Source organism: Cherax quadricarinatus, chromosome 6 (assembly GCF_038502225.1).
Source record: "Cherax quadricarinatus isolate ZL_2023a chromosome 6, ASM3850222v1, whole genome shotgun sequence".
In the NCBI taxonomy this organism is placed as follows: Eukaryota; Metazoa; Arthropoda; class Malacostraca; order Decapoda; family Parastacidae; genus Cherax; species Cherax quadricarinatus.
Window position 1 is genome coordinate 19,104,671 of NC_091297.1, and position 18,417 is coordinate 19,123,087.

The following is an 18,417-nucleotide window of genomic DNA, read 5'->3' on the forward strand; positions in this document are numbered from 1 at the left end:
CCAGTTTCCCCAGGTCTGGCCTCTTGCTCTTGAAGTTGATCTATCAGCTCATCAGTGGTTAGTTCTTCATTGTCCTCCTCCACCAACTCTTCCACATCCTCCCCACTAACCTCCAACCCCAAGGACTTTCCCAATGCCACAATGGATTCCTCAACTGGCACAGGATTCTCAGGGTTAGCCTCAAACCCTTCAAAATCCCTTTTGTCTACACACTCTGGCCACAGTTTCTTCCAAGCAGAGTTCAAGGTCCTCTTAGTCACTTCCTCCCAAGCCTTACCTATAAGGTTTACACAATTGAGGATATTAAAGTGATCTCTCCAAAACTCTCTTAGAGTCAGTTGAGTTTCTGAGGTCATTACAAAGCACCTTTCAAACAGAGCTTTTGTGTACAGTTTCTTGAAGTTGGAAATAACCTGCTGGTCCATGGGCTGCAGGAGAGGAGTGGTATTAGGAGGCAAAAACTTCACCTTAATGAAGCTCATGTCCCCATAAAGTCGCTCTGCCACGTCTGTAGGATGACCAGGGGCATTGTCTAACACCAGGAGGCACTTAAGTTCTAATTTCTTTTCAGTTAGGTAATTTTTCACATTGGGGGCAAATGCATGGTGTAACCAGTTATAGAAAAATTCCCTAGTGACCCATGCCTTACTGTTTGCCCTCCACAGCACACACAAATTATCCTTGAGGACATTCTTTTGCCTGAACGCTCTGGGAGTTTCAGAGTGATACACTAATAAAGGCTTCACTTTGCAATCACCAGTAGCATTGGCACACATCAACAAAGTAAGCCTGTCTTTCATAGGCTTATGTCCTGGGAGTGCCTTTTCCTCCTGAGTAATGTAGGTCCTGCTTGGCATTTTCTTCCAGAACAGGCCTGTTTCATCACAATTAAACACTTGTTCAGGTTTCAGTCCTTCAGTTTCTATGTACTCCTTGAATTCCTGCACATATTTTTCAGCCGCTTTGTGGTCCGAACTGGCAGCCTCACCATGCCTTATCACACTATGGATGCCACTACGCTTCTTAAATCTCTCAAACCAACCTTTACTGGCCTTAAATTCACTCACATCATCACTAGTTGCAGGCATTTTTTTAATTAAATCCTCATGCAACTTCCTAGCCTTTTCACATATGATCGCTTGAGAGATGCTATCTCCTGCTAGCTGTTTTTCATTTATCCACACCAATAAGAGTCTCTCAACATCTTCCATCACTTGCGATCTTTGTTTCGAAAACACAGTTGAACCTTTGGCAAGAACAGCTTCCTTGATTGTCTTTCTGGTGCCCACAATAGTAGCGATGGTTGATTGGGGTTTCTTGTACAGCTTGACTAGGTCGGCTATACGCACTCCACTTTCATACTTATCAATTATCTCTTTCTTCATTTCTATAGTAATTCTTACCCTTTGAGGTGTAGGGTTGGCACTAGAAGCTTTCTTGGGGCCCATGGTCACTTATTTTCCAGAAACAGCACCGAAAATACTGTAATAATACGAAATATTCCGAGTGTATGCTTGGATGTTACCGCGGAGGCTGGCTGGTAAACAATGGGACGGGCGGCACATGTGAGGCTGGCTGAGGGCACATTGGACGCGTCTCGGACGAAAATCGGTGAGCGGGTTTTTAATCGGTATGCGCGGCAAAAATTTTGCGATAAAAGTAATCGGTATGCGGAAAAATCGCTATGTGATGCCATCGTTATGCGGGGGTCCACTGTATATATTATCATGTACCTCTCTCTCCTCCACTCCAATGAGTACATGTTCAAGACTTGCAGGCGTTCCCAGTAGTTTAGGTGCTTTACTGGCTCAATGTGAGCCGTAAACGATTTCTGTATTTGTTCCAGCTCCGATATTTCTCCTGCCCTGAACGGGGCCGTCAGCACTGAGCAATATTCTAAGTGAGGGAGCACTAGCGATTTGAAGTGTCACCATCGGCATTCTTTCCCCTTGTTTGAAAGTTCTCAATACCCACCCAGTCATCTCCCTGGCTGTCGTGATCTTTGTCTTGTTATGGTCTTTAAAAGAAAGGTCCACTGACATAATTATTACTAGGTCTTTTACGTGTTCCTTACGTTCTATTTGGTGACCCTCTTCATTCTTTCCATACCTAAGCAGCTGGAACTTATCACTATTGAATGTCATGTTGTTTTCCACTGCCCATTGGAAAACCCTGTTTATGTCTTCCTGTACTTTTTCAGTGTCCTCTACTGTACTGATTTTCATGCTTATTTTAGTGTCATTTGCAAATGATGATACAAAAGTGTACCGGGTGTTTTTGTCTATGTCTGCTATGAGGATGAGGAACAGCAGAGGTGCCAGGACAGTGCCTTGGGGCACTGAGCTTTTGACCTCGCTGATGCTGGATCTTGCCCTGTTCACTACTACTTTTTGTGTTGTGTGTGTTAGGAAACCGAAAATTTATCTGCCTACCTTCCCCGTAATGCCCATGGCCTTCATTTTGTGCGCTATCACTCCTTGATGCGGTTGCTCTCCCTCAGTGGTCACCTAGCTCTCTTGCAGTGCTCCCCTTCCTTTGTAATTGACTGGCTCGTCCTCCTTATTTCCCACTTCTACCACCACCACTACTACTACCTCTTCTACTACTACTGCTACTACAACTACTGATGAAATTAAGACATATGTGCGGCGTCTGGTTGTCTTTGTTGTGGACGTTTCGCCATCCAGTGGCTGGCTGGATGGCGAAATGTCTACGATGGGGATGCCCGGGTGTTGCGCATGATTCTTAATTTCACCTTGTCTGTATTACGTACCATTCTTGTACTACTACTACTACTACTACCACCACCTCTTCCTGCCTATATATAGCCGTCCTGCTCCACTTCTGGTTAGTGTGACTTTGTCAATGGTCCAAGTCGGACCGAAACGTCGTCGTAAGCTTCTCTCTTTTATGTGGGGGTTATTTGTGTATCGTTCCAGTCACGGTATTGTACCTTTTCTTATTATTTATATCATTCATAGAATTCAGCACTTATGTGCAACAGAAAGTATCCTTTACATAGATTCCTACTCCTCCCTGTGACCTATTGATTCTATCACATCTATACGTGTTGTAGTTTTCTATCTTTATCTCTCTGTCCAAAACATCCCTTGTATGTGTTTCTGTAAATGCTCCGAATATGGCATTCACTTCTGTCAGGAGCCCACTGACATAACTAACTTTGTCATTTTTATTTGATTTCAAACCCTGTATATTTGCAAATATGAAGCAGGAATTACCAAGTGGGATGTTTTGTCTCGCTCTGTGTTTCATTAGTACCACTAGTGGTGTATTACCTGGTATGTCCCCTGGTGTACACTCCCCTGGTTTCTCCAGTACTGGCTTCACGTTTCTTTGCTTATTCGGCCTTGACGGGCTGATGCCTGGTTTCGTACGCCCCATTTTACTGCCCACCTGTCCTCTCTATACCATTCCCCCTGTTTGTCTCTTCCTTTGTTTTGATCTTTTCTCTTTTTGTCTAAAAAAGAATGCTGTTCAATTTCCCTTTCTCTGCTAGCTCTGTAGCACCGCGTTCCTTTTACATGATGGTCTGGGCAGCGCAGGTCATAACATTCTCTGGACTGCATTGAAGCTTTACACATTACTGGATGGAAGTACTTGCTGCACTCTTTGTTGAAACGACACTTTGCCTTCCTCAACATGTTCGCACATTTTCTGGTGTGTTTATTCCAACAATCTCTGCCATATAGGCACATACCTTTAGCATAGTAACTGCAAATGTTCTGACTACTTATATTTATTGATTCTGTGTCGTTCCTAAGTTCTGCCACCTGATCTGAGTTCCCTTGTTCACTTTCTTCTAGGCTAATTTCTTCCCTTTGCTCATTTTCGTTTGTTCCTTTTCTAGTTTTCTCATCCTCCCTTCCCCTTTCCGCTATGTTATGTATTCCTGTTTCCTTGTCCGACTTGCTCTGTATGACGTTTTCTACTCTTGCTCTTACTTTCACTCCTTGGTTTTCACCTTGGTTTTCCTCCTTTTCTTGTTCCCTTTCCCCTGTTTTCCACCCCTTAGAAACTTCCTTACGCTTTCTAGGTTTTCACTTTTCAGTACCTTTCTTATGCTTAACTAGCTGTCCCTTTCACTGGGGCAAATCCAGATACAACTTTCTTGTTTTTGGTCATTTGTCATGGCTGCATGAAGCTTTGTACATGATATATGTGATGTTTTACCGCATATTTCACAATCAATGCCCCTCATGTTTCTCCCAAAGATTTTTTCACATATACAACAGCCTTTATACTTGCCCATGATTACTTTTAAAACAGGTGTATGTGGTGGATGGTGTATTTATTATGTGCAGCTGGTGGTGGGGTGGCTGGTAGGTGGGATGGGCTGGGCGGTGGGTATCCTTGGGGAGAGGGTAGGGACATATTTCAAGAGATTCCCCAAAGCAGACTAAGAAAGGTAAAGTAGTGTTTATTTAGCTAATAAAATGAGGAAAGATATATGGGCAAGTCTCCTGCCAACTGCTGTCTCTGTTATATTATCAAGATAATAGTTATATTTTGAGACAAGGTGGAGGCATGCTATTTCTCTGCTAACTCTGCCCTCAGATTAGCCACACAGGTAGTGTAGCCAACTATCATAACTACTTTCTCTTCTTATTGCTAGCAGCCAAAGCCAAAGTCTACAGCTCTCTCCACATCTTCCAGGCACAGCCTCCCACATTTTACGCATCATTTGTATTTTCTTGGCTATTACCTCGTCAAATGCAATTATCTTTAATATATGTATGTTTGGTACAAGTGATGAGTTTCTATACATTTGGTACAATTTCACAAGGAAATGTTTCTTGTATTTTTATGATGCTGATATGTATGTACTGTGTGTGTCAGCTGATAAACCTTGTTACACTGAACTCAGTCCAGTAGGCAACACTCTTCAAACAGTTCAAGTAATGACTAACAATATGAGGTAGATTTGCTCAATGGCAAACTTGGAGGTACCTGGAATATAACTCTATTTTTCCCATATGTTCTTCACTTCACATAAAACCATTTTTCATAAGGTGCCAATTTTCAGGAAAATAATCCCCCACACTGTACATCTTGGATATACCTTTGATGGGTTTTCAGATTTTTTTACTCCCACAACCCAACCCTAGGCCAGCTTGTCAGGTGCTTGCCTGGTCAACCACACTGTTGCTGCTGGTGGCCCACTGGCCTACATATCCATCACAACCTAGTTCACCTGTCACTTTGTGGAGGAACTTGCCAAATTTCTTCTTGAAGAATTCTACATTTGTTCTGGCAGTGTCCCCAGTACTTACTGGCAACATGTTAAATAGTCTGAGCCTACAGATCTTCATATAATGTTATCTTAACATATCTATGGCACCCCTGATTATCACTGGGTTTATTTTACATTATCTTTCATACTTCTCAACCTAGTATATTGTTATGGCAGTGTGCAGATTTGGATCTAGTCCCTCAAGTACATTCCACACATACATTATCATGCATCTCTCTCCTCCACTCCAGTGAGTACAAATTCAGAACTCCAAAGTGATACCAGTAATTTAAATGCTTTATTGGCTCTATATGGGCCATAAGTGATCTCTGTATATGTATGGGTATCCCTCACTGTATGCAATACATGCATTCCTGGCACATGGCATAGAGCAAATTCACATAAAGCAAACACATTATAATACGCTATATGAAAAACAGGATTCTTTCTGAAACTCTGCAAATTCCACATTACTTGATCTATGTTTATAAAAAAAAAATATAAGTTTACCACACATGCACCAAATGATAATATACAAAGAAACAAATTTAGTCAAAGAAATAAGAAAAAACAAAATTCAATTGTAATCCCTATACAATATAAACTTGGAAAAATCTATATCTCTTTACTTATTTTAATCAAACAATTATGAGGATACCAAGCTGGTACCAAAGAGTCACATAAAAAAACTGCAATTAGTTACAAAAATAAGAAAAAATTCAATAAAAAATTAAATTAAAATACTCCCTCCATTTCAGCCTCTCTCCACCACCAATCAACCAACCTGTCTGAACCAACCAACCAACCAACTTGTCTGGACTGAACTGGCCCATATTATGAACCTGTGGCCTCATATCTCCCTACCACTCTTTCCTCCCTTCCTCTCCCCTCAGGGGCGGTTCCTTGACACTGGTGAGGGGCTCTTAATCTAGGGAATCCAGTTCCCTGAATTGAGCCTGAATACCTTACACCCCCCCACAGGTGCTGTATAATCCCTACAGGTTTAGCACTCCTCCATGATTATAATAATAATAATAATCCTCCCTCCCTCCACCCTAAGGCCCAACTCTGTGTCGGTGCAACTCAACTTCATGCGGCCATCCACTAATTTTCTTGTGAAAATGAATCGGCCATAGGAAAAACCATCCAAAGGATTTCATTTAATATATGCTCATTGGATTTCCCAAATTTAAATCTGTTTTCTTTCATGTGTCAATATAAACCAATGTAAAATTCTTTTTTAACACACCGGCCATCTCCCACCAAGGTAGGGTGACCCCCCCCAAAAAAAAAGAAACATTTTTACCATCATTTACTTTATCACTGTCTTGCCAGAAGCATGCCAACACTACAGTTCAGATGCCCTCCATACTTCAAATATCCCCAGCCCTCTTTCAGAGTAAAGCCACTGTACTTCCCACCTCCAAGATTCAAGTCTGGTTAACCGTTTTTCCTGAATCCCTTCACAAATGTTACCTTGCTCACACTCCAACAGCTTGTCAAGTCCCAAAACTCATTTGCCTCCACTCACTCCTATCTAATACTGTCACACACAACTGCTGGATATCTAAGCCCCTCACACACATAACCTTCTTTGTGGAAAAAGACACTTATGTACAGTTCAGGACATTTATTAGAGGAGACATTTCACCACGAGTGGCTTCTGTATTTCAAAATTACTAAGCAAGAGGATATTACCCATCCTGGGAACTGGTGTTACATGATGCCAGCAGGTCCCTCTCTAGTATCACCTCCTTAGTTCCACTACTACTACTACTACCACCTCTACCCACGCGTCACCTCACCTGACTCCTGCCACTATATATATACGTTTTCTTAGTTTTCTCTGTATTAGGACTGAAGAAGCCACTCGTGGCGAAACGTCTCCTCTAATAAATGTCCTGAACTGTACATAAGTGTCCTTTTCCACATCTTGTCGGTATCACCATACCATTTCCTGATAACCTTCTTTACCCCCTCCCTCCAACCTTTCCTAGGATGACCCCCTACCCTGCCTTCCCTCCACTACAGATTTATACACCCTCCAAGTTATCTTATTTTGTTCCATCCTCTCTAAAAGTCTAAACTACCTCAACAGTCCCTCTGCTAAATTCTCTGCATAATATTCACACCACACACTGCCCTCAGACACGACATCACCGCCTCCAACCTCCTCCTTGCTGCAACATTCACAACCTATGCTTCACACCTATATAAGAGTGTTGGTACCACTATACTCTCATACATTCCTCTTTTTTGCCTCTTTGTCTTTACAGATGCTTCAGTGATCCACCCACATTTTTCCCTGCATCACTTCTATGGATCACTTTGTCTTTCATAGACCCATCTATCAACAAATCCACTCCTTACTTCCTCCATATTTCCTGCTTCCAATCTGATATCCAATATTTCATTACCTAAATCATATGTTACCCTCATCACCTTGTTTTCTCTTATGTTCACTTTTAATCAAGTGAAGCTGGGATTAGGTGATAGCATAGAGAAAATTTACATTGCCCACAGTAAATTACTGGCAGAAATAGGGTCACCATATACAGTCAGCTCTCTTATAGAGATCCTCTATTAAAGACTGAAAAAATACACCAAAACTGAATAGAACATGAAAGGCCTTCATAATATGAATAAAATAAATTTCTGAAGCACCTTTTCAATTGCATTTGTGAAGAAACACACTATATACAGAAGCTTTATAAGAGCTCTGACTGTATAAACAAGTTTGCATAAGTGATACCTCATAAAGCAAGAGGAAACCTCTACATAGAAAAATATTAAAACAATAATACATATTCCAATTAATCAAGCTAAATCAGAACCAATAAATAATTAATATATAATTTAAGCACTGAAAGATGAGTTATGAAAGGCTTTTATAAAGTACTTATAATAATAAATCTTTTAGACAAATAGGTACTGGCAAACTGTGTTACTGATAAAACTATACACTACTGCTGACGCAGCTCAGCAACTGTACTGACAGCGAGAAGCCTGAAAACCTGCCTGAATTACTTGCTTATGTAATATTGCACAGGCATATAAAAATCTTAAACAAAAACTCAAAATTAATAAATTGGTATTTCATAAATTATTTAAGTAGCATATACATAACTTTAACAAAATTCATTTTTAATGGGCAAATCCCTATACATGTATACAGTATATCAATACAAAATACATTATGTTCCTTCAATAATTTCTGCATTTGAACTTGCCACACACTTTTATACACAGACTTTATTTGATGCAGAATGTCAAGCCACTCACAAGAAATTTTATGGTTGTCAGACATATCTTTGATTATAACACACCAAGCAAAACTGATAATACTGTGTTAGTACTGAAACTGTCATAATGCCCAGTGAATATAGAGCAGGGATGAAGTGAGCAAGCACACATTATTTACTGGCCTGGCGAGTATCTTTGCACTCCCAAACTGCCATCAAAGCCTCAGCATTCTGACAAGCAATGTGAATCAAATAATTAAGACGTATTTTCCTGAATATACTATAGCATCTTATTACTAAAAATATTCCCTATATACAGTACAATACTGAAAACAGGTACTGTGTACAACAGAACTTCTTTACACAGTATATCTCAAACAAACCATCTTATGTTATTAAGAATTTTGATGACAATATGAAGAAAGGATTATGTTGAAGAATAATATCTGACTCACTATAGTTGAGGTCTAGTGGGTTTTGGGTCTGGTGCCAGGTTTGCGGGGAGGAATATTGGTGGCATGGTGCATCAGTAAGAGACCACTGATGATCAATACACTTCCCAACCACCACAGACTTCTTACTACCTCACCAAATAGCACCTGGCCTAAAATAGCCTGCAAGTACAACACATTAATCTATTAAAAAATCAATTTAAATACAGTATTCAGTTCTTTATACAAAATATAGTGCAATGTGATACATTAAAATATATATTCCTTAACATAAGTTCCAGTATCAAATTCTTCAGTTATAAACACCCTTTATGAAAGGTGCCTTGATGCCAGTAAAGGGGTCTTGATTATAAGAATTGGAACTACCTACTGCTTCTTCAAATCAAACCTGATTCTCCAGGCACTCTATAACCTCCTATGACCTCCCTATGGATTTAGCACTTCCCAGATAATGTGATGATAATACAGTAATGAATGAAATGCTCCAAAAAGTTTAACAATGTCTCAAGTGTCTTTTACTTTCATTACAATATAAAAACTTTAACCTTTCCAATGTTTGGAAGCATAAATATGAAACTTCCATGTGTGGATTAATTAAATCATCAGATACATGTATTAACAAAAAGAATCTAAGAACATAAATTATCTTATAAAATGGTGTAGATGTTTTGGAGTTGCATGAACAACATCAAGAATAGCCATCTGTCTGTATAACCTCTGCTATCCATATGAAAGATTCTAATGGCTTTCTGCCTCCTCTAGCATCTACCACAGACACTCCTCAGGACTCAACTACCATTTAAAAGTGTTTCAATGTATGTTACAAACCTCTTCCCATAAATGAGAACTTTCACCATTTTAGTGGATATAAACTTCCACTGCCATCTTTGGAAATAGTCACCAGCATGCATTCTGCCTGACAAATAGACTATTTTCTTGCAATCTTCTGTTTGGTGTGCTGAACCATACATATGGTAGCTATCTGTGGAAACTTCCAGGTTATCAATGATGATTTTTTACTGATCTGAACATCCTCTGCCCAGTCTTGCAGATTTATCTCCTCAGAAGAGGGTTAATTATGTCCTCAATGTTTCTACCACCCCTCAACCTGTCATCCAACACTCAATCAGTGGTTGATGGCCATCCTCTAGTTCCTACCCCTAGAGGTGTCCTGCTATTTCTTTTAATCACTCAGCCAAGTACCGGTTCCAACTTACTTTTTTATGCTTCATTTTAGAAACAGATGAATCCGACACTATTCAATTTCATGCTACAGTACTTTGGATGGATTTGTCAAGAAAGTGAACACAGGAAAAAGATAGGTGACGAGAGTATAAAAAAATATAAGCAATTACAGACTGGATATCAGACTGCAGGAAGAAAATGGACTCATCAGCAAATGGTTTGATGAGAGATAAGGTGAACCAAACTGATGAAGGAAAAAAGGTAGGGGGTTCCACTGAGGTATCTGTGGAGACAAAGAACTGCATCCATGGAGAAAAAAGGGGAATGTACCAGAATATAGTGGTACCAACAGTGCTGTATGGATGTGAAGAATGATTTTTGAATGTTGTAGGAAGGAGGAGGGTGGAGCCAATGGAGATGTAATGTTTGAGGGCAATGTGTGGTGTAAATATTATGCAAAGAATTCAGAGTTTGGACATAAGGAGGTGTAGAGTTATGAAATGTATTATTCAGAGGGCTGAGGAGGGGTTGCTAAGGTAGTTTGACCATTTGGAAAGGTTAAAGGGAGAAGGTAAAGGTGTCTTGGACATCCAATAGGCTTGTGTGAGCATGTTAGATAGGAGTGAGTGGAGGTAAGTGATTATTATGACTTGACAAACTGTTGGAATGTAAGCAGGGTAATATTTATGAAGGGATTCAGGGAAACTGGTTAGCCAAACTTGAGTCCAGGATGTAGGAAGTGCTCTGCCTTCACCCTGCAGGGGAGGGGGGATGTTCAGGTTTGGAGGGTCAATTGAACTGTAATGTCAGTAAGCCTCTGTCAAGACAGTGATTGAATGAGTAACAGTGAGAGTTTTATTTTTTGTCGGGTCACCCTACCTTGTTGGGAGATGGCGTATAAATCTGTAGGGGAAGGAAGGCGGGGTAGGGGTCGTCCTCGAAAAGGTTGGAGGGAGGGAGTAAAGGAGGTTTTGTGGGCGAGGGGCTTGGACTTCCAGCAAGCATGCGTGAGCGTGTTAGATAGGAGTGAATGGAGACGAATGGTATTTGGGACCTGACAAGCTGTTGAAGTGTGAGCAGGGTAATATTTAGTGAAGGGATTCAGGGAAACCAGTTATGTATTTTATATAGCCGGACTTAGAGTCCTGGAAATAGGAAGTACAATGCCTGCACTTTAAAGAAGGGGTTTGGGATATTGGCAGTTTGGAGGGAAACGTTGCATATTTTTATACGTATATACTTCTCAACTGTTGTATTCTGAGCACCTCTGCAAAAACAGTGATTATGTGTGAGTGAGGTGAAAGTGTTGAATGATGATGAAAGTACACCTACCATCTGACTTACGACCTGCTCGACATACGACGACTCAGCTTACGACCGTGTTTTTTATGCCAATTTCTGAGAAATAAACAAGTGTTTGTGTTGTACACAGTGTTTATCCTAAGCCTTACAGTATAAAATATAGTACTAACAGCATAAAAAGTAAAGTAAAACATGAAATACCAAAGTAAAACAAAAGAAAGTCATTACAAAAATGTTATGTTGATATTCAGTAGTAAAGTTCGACTTACGTCCATTTCAACTTATGACCGGTTTCTCAGAACCGAACTCGGTTGTAAGTCGGATGGTAGGTGTATTTTCTTTTTGGGGATTTTCTTTCTTTTTGGGTCACCCTGCCTCTGTGGGAGACGGCCGACTTGTTAAAAAAAAAAATATATGTTCATTTTATGAATGTGTGAAGGGTTCATATACATTTGGTAGAGATTGGTCAAAAACTGTAGATATCAACCTGGATGACTACCAGTACACTCACGCTAAACAGTGACAAGACCTTTTACATGATGTTTGGGAGCAGAGCAATAAACGTCCAACTAAACGTTATAATTAACAGTTCTCCCATTACCTAACAAAAGAAAGGAAAATTGCTAGGTCTGTTCCTAGGCTGCTACAAAATTCAACACCCACAGTCAACACATTTCAAAACAAAAAAAAAAAAAAATCCGTTAGCATTCTCTCCAAGATACGTTACTATGCACATAACTCAAACAGCACTACTTGCATTATATCAAATCAAATCAAGTTTATTCTCTATAAAGATTACAATGCGGGATTTACATATTTTAAGATATTGTGTGGTTTACATGTTATAAAATACTAATTACAGAGGGGGCCACTATCACACCTAGCATGGCTAGGCATTTCAGGCAGACTAAGATTCATAACTCTAAATTATTACAGATTATGGAGCAAGTTGGTAAGTAACTACATTACAGTTTGTAAATTTAGCAATGTGAATGCTTTTGTTTTGGTACAATACATAGTTTCTATATTGGAGTATCAGGCAAACTTATGACTAGCTAGGATCCATTATTTTAAGATTCGTATTTCTGTGTTTATAGTCAGTTGGGTGAGTGTGTGAGTGTAAGTGTGAACCACCAGGTGGTTTTTATGTAGTTAGCTGATGGGGTGTATCAGGGAGATAAGATGTTTTCTAATGGTAGTTTTGAAAGTGACGAATGTGTCTGCAGTTCTAGAGTTTTCAGGTAAGGTGTTCCAGATTTTAGGCCCTTTGACATACATTGAATTTTTGTAGAGGTTTAGTCGGACACAGGGAATGTCATAGAGATGTTTGTGTCTGGTGTTATGCCTGTGGGTCCCATCACAACTATCAAGAAAGTGTTTTAGGTCAGGGTTAATATTGGAATTTAAGGTCCTGTAGATGAAGATTGCACAGTAGTAAGTGTGGATGTTCTGAACAGTGAGTAAGTTTAGATCTATGAAGAGTGGGGGGGGGTTGCCTGGGATGGGATTGCGTGATTGTTCTTACTGCGGCTTTTTGTTGGGTTATTATTGGCTTTAGGTGTGTTACTGCAGTTGATCCCCAAGCACAAATAGCATAGGTGAGGTATGCACAAGTGAGTGAATGGTATAGTGTGAGAAGGGCAGATTGCGGCACATAGTATCGTATCTTTTAGAGGATCCCAATTGCTTTGGATACTTTTTTTGTTATGTGTTGGATCTGGGTGCTAAAATTCAGGTTGTTGTCTCTAATCTATCTCTACCTCATCTATGCTATTAGTGCCTGGCGATCCACCCCAGCAAATCACCTTAAGTCAATAATAACACAACAAAAAGCAGCAGTACGAATGATCACCCAATCTATTGCCAAACAACACACTCCCTCACTCTTCAAAGGTCTAAACCTACTTAACCCATAAACGGTCCAAATATATATGTACGTTCTTACTTCTAGTGCCCCAAACGTATATATACAGTAGGGCCCCACTTATACGGCTGATTAGGTTCCAGGCTACCGCCATAAAGCGGAAACTGCCGTAAAGTGGAACACCCTTTTTTTCCACTTACAAATGCATACAAACACTAGATAACAAGTTTACACTAACATATATTAAGTTAGCAATAGAACCAGGCATCAAAAAACAATAAAAAAGTACAATACACACATAGTGCACTCACTACTTACCTTAAAATATTTAGTCTTAATCTAGGGTGAGACAAGTAGTATTTATTGTAAGAAATCAAGTGTGGTAGGTATGGTAGTCAGCCAGGCTACCATACCAGGCCACCCCACCCACACATACAATTCTATGATATTTAAGCATCCCAGAGCGATAAAATGTATATACAGTTCACTCATTACTTACCTTAAAATATAGGGTGAGATGAGTAGTATTTATTGTAAAAAATCAAGTGTGGTATGTATGGTAGTCATCCGGGCTACCATACCAGGCCAACCCACCCACACATATATTCCATGATACTATTTAAGCATCCCAGAGCGATAAAATGTATATACAGTTCAATCATTACTTACCTTAAAATATTTGTAGTCTTAATGTAGGGTCAGGAGTAAGTAAATGAGATAAAACGAATAAATGAGAGAGAGAAAGAATGAGTGCATGAGAGAGGACAGGCGCAGAGTTATGTAAACAAACCAGGCGAAGGTAAGTTTTGTAAACGAAGTGTACACGTCTGGTTTGTGTACAAGTTACATTGTGTACAGGTTGTCTCTACATTGATACAGTAGAATAAATAAAGAAGAACACTCCCATTCTCATGTAACATCATTTTGAGAAGAAATGATGCTCTGAGTGAAGGCAATGGAAATAAGTCACTCTGACTTTTTTGGGTTATCCCAGGTTCTCTACACATATGTTGTTATGTATGATAATCTATGTAACTGTATTTGTGTATAACTGAATAAACTTACTTACATACATACGAAAGGAATAATTTTCTACAATTACGCCCAGTAACACATTTTCTCTTATGTTAGATTAGAGAAAATGTTATTCTTGGCATCACTTGTACAAGTTATCTGGCTACGACATCTCATATTTATGTTTATTTATTCTATTGTAGGGTGTATTTATCATCTTTTTATGTTATGTATCGTGTTTATTATATAATTTTGAAAAAATATCATAGATGGATTAATGAAAATATGTATTTAACGTAATATACGACATTTAAATGAGACTCGATGATTATTATTATCATTACTAATATGACGTCTGGAGACATAAGACACTCTTACTGATTTTAATGTGTACCTGCATGCCAGCACAGTATGTAAGTTTATTTAAGTACAGGTATACATAAGTATAATTATCAGAGTATATATAAAATATGAAATAACTTTTAAAAACATTTGAAATTTTGGAGTTTCCAGACAAAATGGAGAGACTTAGTGCTTACTGAGCTCACGAAGAATGTAAACAAACAGGGTGGGGCGCGGTGACCATATTAGAAAGTCAGGTAGGGGGAGCCGTATAGCGAGTTTTGGTCATAATTTGAAATGACCGTATTAGCAGAACGCCGTAAAGTGAAATGCCGTAAAGCGGGGCCCTGCTGTACGTTTTATTTTTCCTGCCCTCAAATTTGGCACGATTGGCCTGAGATGCCTTGTCAGCATAGAATGGGTCTTAAGAAAAGCAAAGATTTCGTTCGGATTTTTAACCCCGGAGGGTTAGCCACCCAGGATAACCCAAGAAAGTCAGTGCGTCATCGAGGACTGTCTAACTTATTTCCATTGGGGTCCTTAATCTTGTCCCCCAGGATGCGACCCACACCAGTCGACTAACACCCAGGTACCTATTTGCTGCTAGGTGAACAGGACAATAGGTGTAAGGAAACGTGTCGAAATTTCCACCCGCCGGGAATCGAACCCGGGCCCTCCGTGTGTGAAGCGGGAGTTTTAGCCACCAGACCACTCAGTGTGCACTGTATTAAAAAAATCTGGGACCACTTAGTACCTTGTGGGAGCACCAGTTCAAATGAGCGCCAGCTAGAGCAAACAGAGCGGCAAACACCTGGGATTCTCTGATTTCATGTAGTCTTAACTTTCCCATTTTAGGAGGAAAGTGATTTTGACCCCAAGTTTAGTGGCTTTGAGGTGGATGTAGCCATAAATGCAACAGGGCCCTAGCCCTTTCGAGCCAGATCATCTTAGGCAAGGCCCAGGCAAGGCGGCAGAGCCGGGCAAGGCTTAGGCTCAAGGCAGGCCGGGCAGGCAGGCCAAGGCCCTAAGGGCGGGCTTGGCAGGCAGGCAAGGCAGGCAGGGCAGGCGGGCAGGGCCAGGCAAGGCAGGCAGGCGGGCGGGAGGCAAGGCAGGGCAGGCAAGGGAGGCGGGCCCAGGCCAAGGCGGGCGGGCCCGGGAGGGCAAGGCAGGCGGGCAGGAGGGCAAGGGGCAGGCGAGGCGGGAGGCAGGGCCAGGCAGGGCAGGGAGGCAGGCGGGCGGAGGCAGGGCGGGGCCCAGGGCGGGAGGCCCAACGGAGCAGGCAGGCAGGCAGGCAAGGCCAGGCAGGTGACCCGCAGGCCAGGCCAAGGGCGGGTAGGCAGGCAGGCGGGCAGGGCAAGGGCGGGCGGGCGGGAGGGCGGGCAGGGCGGGCGGGCGAGGCAAGGCAAGGCAGAGCGACCGGCGGGCAGGCCAGGCAGGCAGGGCGGGCGGGAGGGCAGGGCGGGCGGGCAGGGCCAGGGCGGGCAGCCAGGAGGCGGGCAAGGCAGGCGGGCGACAGGAGGCAGGCAGGGCGGGCGGGCGGGCGGGAGGCAGGGCGGGCGCGGGGCCGGGCCGGGCGGGCGGGCCAGGCAGGCAGGCAGGCGGGCCAGGCAAGGGGGCGAGGCGGGCAGGCGGGGGGGCCGGGCGGGCCAGGACAGGCGGGCCGGCAGGGCAGGCAGGCAAGGCGGGCGGGCAGGGCGGGCAGGGCGGGCGGGCAGGCAGGGCGGGCGGGCAGGCGGGCGGGCAGGGCAGGGCGGGCAGGCAGGCGGGCAGGGCAAGGGCGGGCGGGGAGGCGGGCGGGCGGGCAGGCGGGCGGGCGGGCGGGCAGGCGGGCGGGCGGGCGGGCAGGCAGGCGGGCGGACAGGGCGGGCGGGCAGGGCGGGCGGGGAGGCAGGGCAGGCAGGCGGGCAGGCAGGCGGGCAGCCAGGCAGGGCAAGGCGGGCGGGAGGGCGGGCGGGCAGGCAGGGCGGGCAGGGCAGGGCCCAGGGCGGGCAGGCAAGGCCCGGGCAGGGCAGGCGGGAGGGCGGGCAGGCGGGCGGGCGGGCAGGCCCAGGCGGGCAGGGCGGGCGGGCAGGGCGGGCGGGCGGGAGGGCGGGCCGGGAGGGCAGGGCGGGCGGGCAGGCAGGGCGGGCGGGCGGGCGGGCAGGCCGGGCAGGAGGCAGGAGGCAAGGGCGGGCGGGCGGGCGGGCAGGCAAGGCGGGGCGGGCGGGCGGGCAGGCGGGCGGGAGGGCAGGGCGGGCGGGCGGGCGGGCAGGCAGGCGGGCAGGGCGGGCAGGGCGGGCGGGCGGGCGCAGGCGGGCGAGGCGGGCAGGCGGGCAGGGCGGGCGGGAGGGCAGGGCAGGGCAGGGCAAGGCGGGCGGGCAGGTGGGAGGGCAGGCGGGCAGGTGGGCAGGCGGGCGGGCGGGCAGGCGGGCGGGCGGGCGGGCAGGCGGGCGGGCGGGCGGGCAGGCGGGCGGGCGGGCGGGCGGGCCGGGCAGGGCGGGCAGGGCAGGGCGGGCAGGGCGGGAAGGGCAGGGCGGGCAGGCAGGGCGGGCGGGCGGGCGGGAGGGCGGGCGGGAGGCGGGCGGGCGGGAGGGCAGGCAGGGCGGGCGGGCAGGGCAGGGCAGGGCGGGCGGCAGGGCGGGCGGGCAAGGGCCAGGCGGGCAGGGCAAGGCGGGCAGGCAGGCAGGCGGGCAGGGCGGGCAAGGCGGGCGGGCAGGCGGGCGGAGGCAAGGGCAGGGCGGGCGGGCAAGGCGGGCGGGAGGGCCAGGGCGGGCCGGGCAGGCGGGCGGGAAGGCAGGGCGGGCGGGCGGGAGGCAGGGCCGGGCCAGGGCAGGCCAGGGCCAGGCAGGGAGGCAAGGCCGGGAGCGGGCAGGGCAGGGCAGGCGGGCGGGCGGGCGGGCGGGCGGGCAAGGCGGGCGGGCAAGAGCGGGCAGCGGGCCAGGGCGGGCACGGGCAACCGGCAGGCAAGGCCGGGCAGGGCGGGCCAGGCGACGGGCGGGAGGGCGGGCGGAGGCAGGGCAAGGCAGGGCAGGGCAAGGCGGGCGGGCAGGCGGGCGGGCGGGAGGCCGGCGGAGCGGGCCGGGCAAGGAAGGCCAGGGCAGGCAGGAGGCGGGAGGGGCGGGCGGGAGCAGGGCAGGGCCGGGCCCAAGGGCGGGCGGGCAGGCGGGCAGGGCAGGCAGGAGCGCCAGGCAGGGCAGCCCGGGCGGAAGGCAGGCCAGGCAGGCAGGGCCAGGGCGGGCGGGCAGGCAGGGCGGGAGGGCAAGGGCGGGCAGGGCAGGTAACCGGGCAGGCAGGCCAGGCCAGGCAGCCAGGCAACCGGCAGGCAAGGCGGGCGGGCAAGGCAGGCAGGCGTCGGCGGGCGGGCAGGCGGGCGGGCCAAGCAATGCGGGCAGGGCGGGCAGGCAGGGCAGGGCAGGGCAGGGCAGGCGAGGGCAACCGGGCAGGGCGGGCGGGCCAGGGCATCCGGGCAGGGCGGGCGGGCAGGCAGGCAGGCGGGCAGGCAGGCCAGGCCAGGAGGCAACCGGACGGGCAGGCCAGGGCGGGCAGGCCAGGGCGGGAGCGGGCAGGGCAGGCAGGCAGGCGGGCAGGGCGGGAGGCGGGAACCAGGCGGGCAGGGCAGGGCGGGCGGAGGGCGGGCGGGCGGGCGGGACGGGCAGGCGGGCGGGCGGGCGGGCGGCGGGCAGGGCAGGGCGGGCAGGCGGGCGGGCAGGCAGGGCAGGCGAGGCGGGAGGCGGGCGGGCGGGCAGGCGGGAGGGCGGGCGGGCGGGCGGGCGGGCAGGGCAGGGC

General features: G+C 46.6%; 1 protein-coding gene across 2 annotated transcripts in view; it reads right to left on the bottom strand.

The window, feature by feature from the left end:
* Positions 1–833: 833 nt before the first annotated feature.
* Positions 834–18,417, bottom strand: part of LOC128692474 (transmembrane protein 42) — a 54,523-nt gene continuing 36,939 nt past the window's right edge. For both annotated transcript variants that reach the window (XM_053781631.2, XM_053781639.2), the window contains exon 4: positions 834–9,107. In XM_053781631.2, coding sequence (XP_053637606.1) covers positions 8,961–9,107 — 147 coding nt within the window. In that variant the 3' untranslated portion in view covers positions 834–8,960. The remainder of the gene's footprint in view (positions 9,108–18,417) is intronic.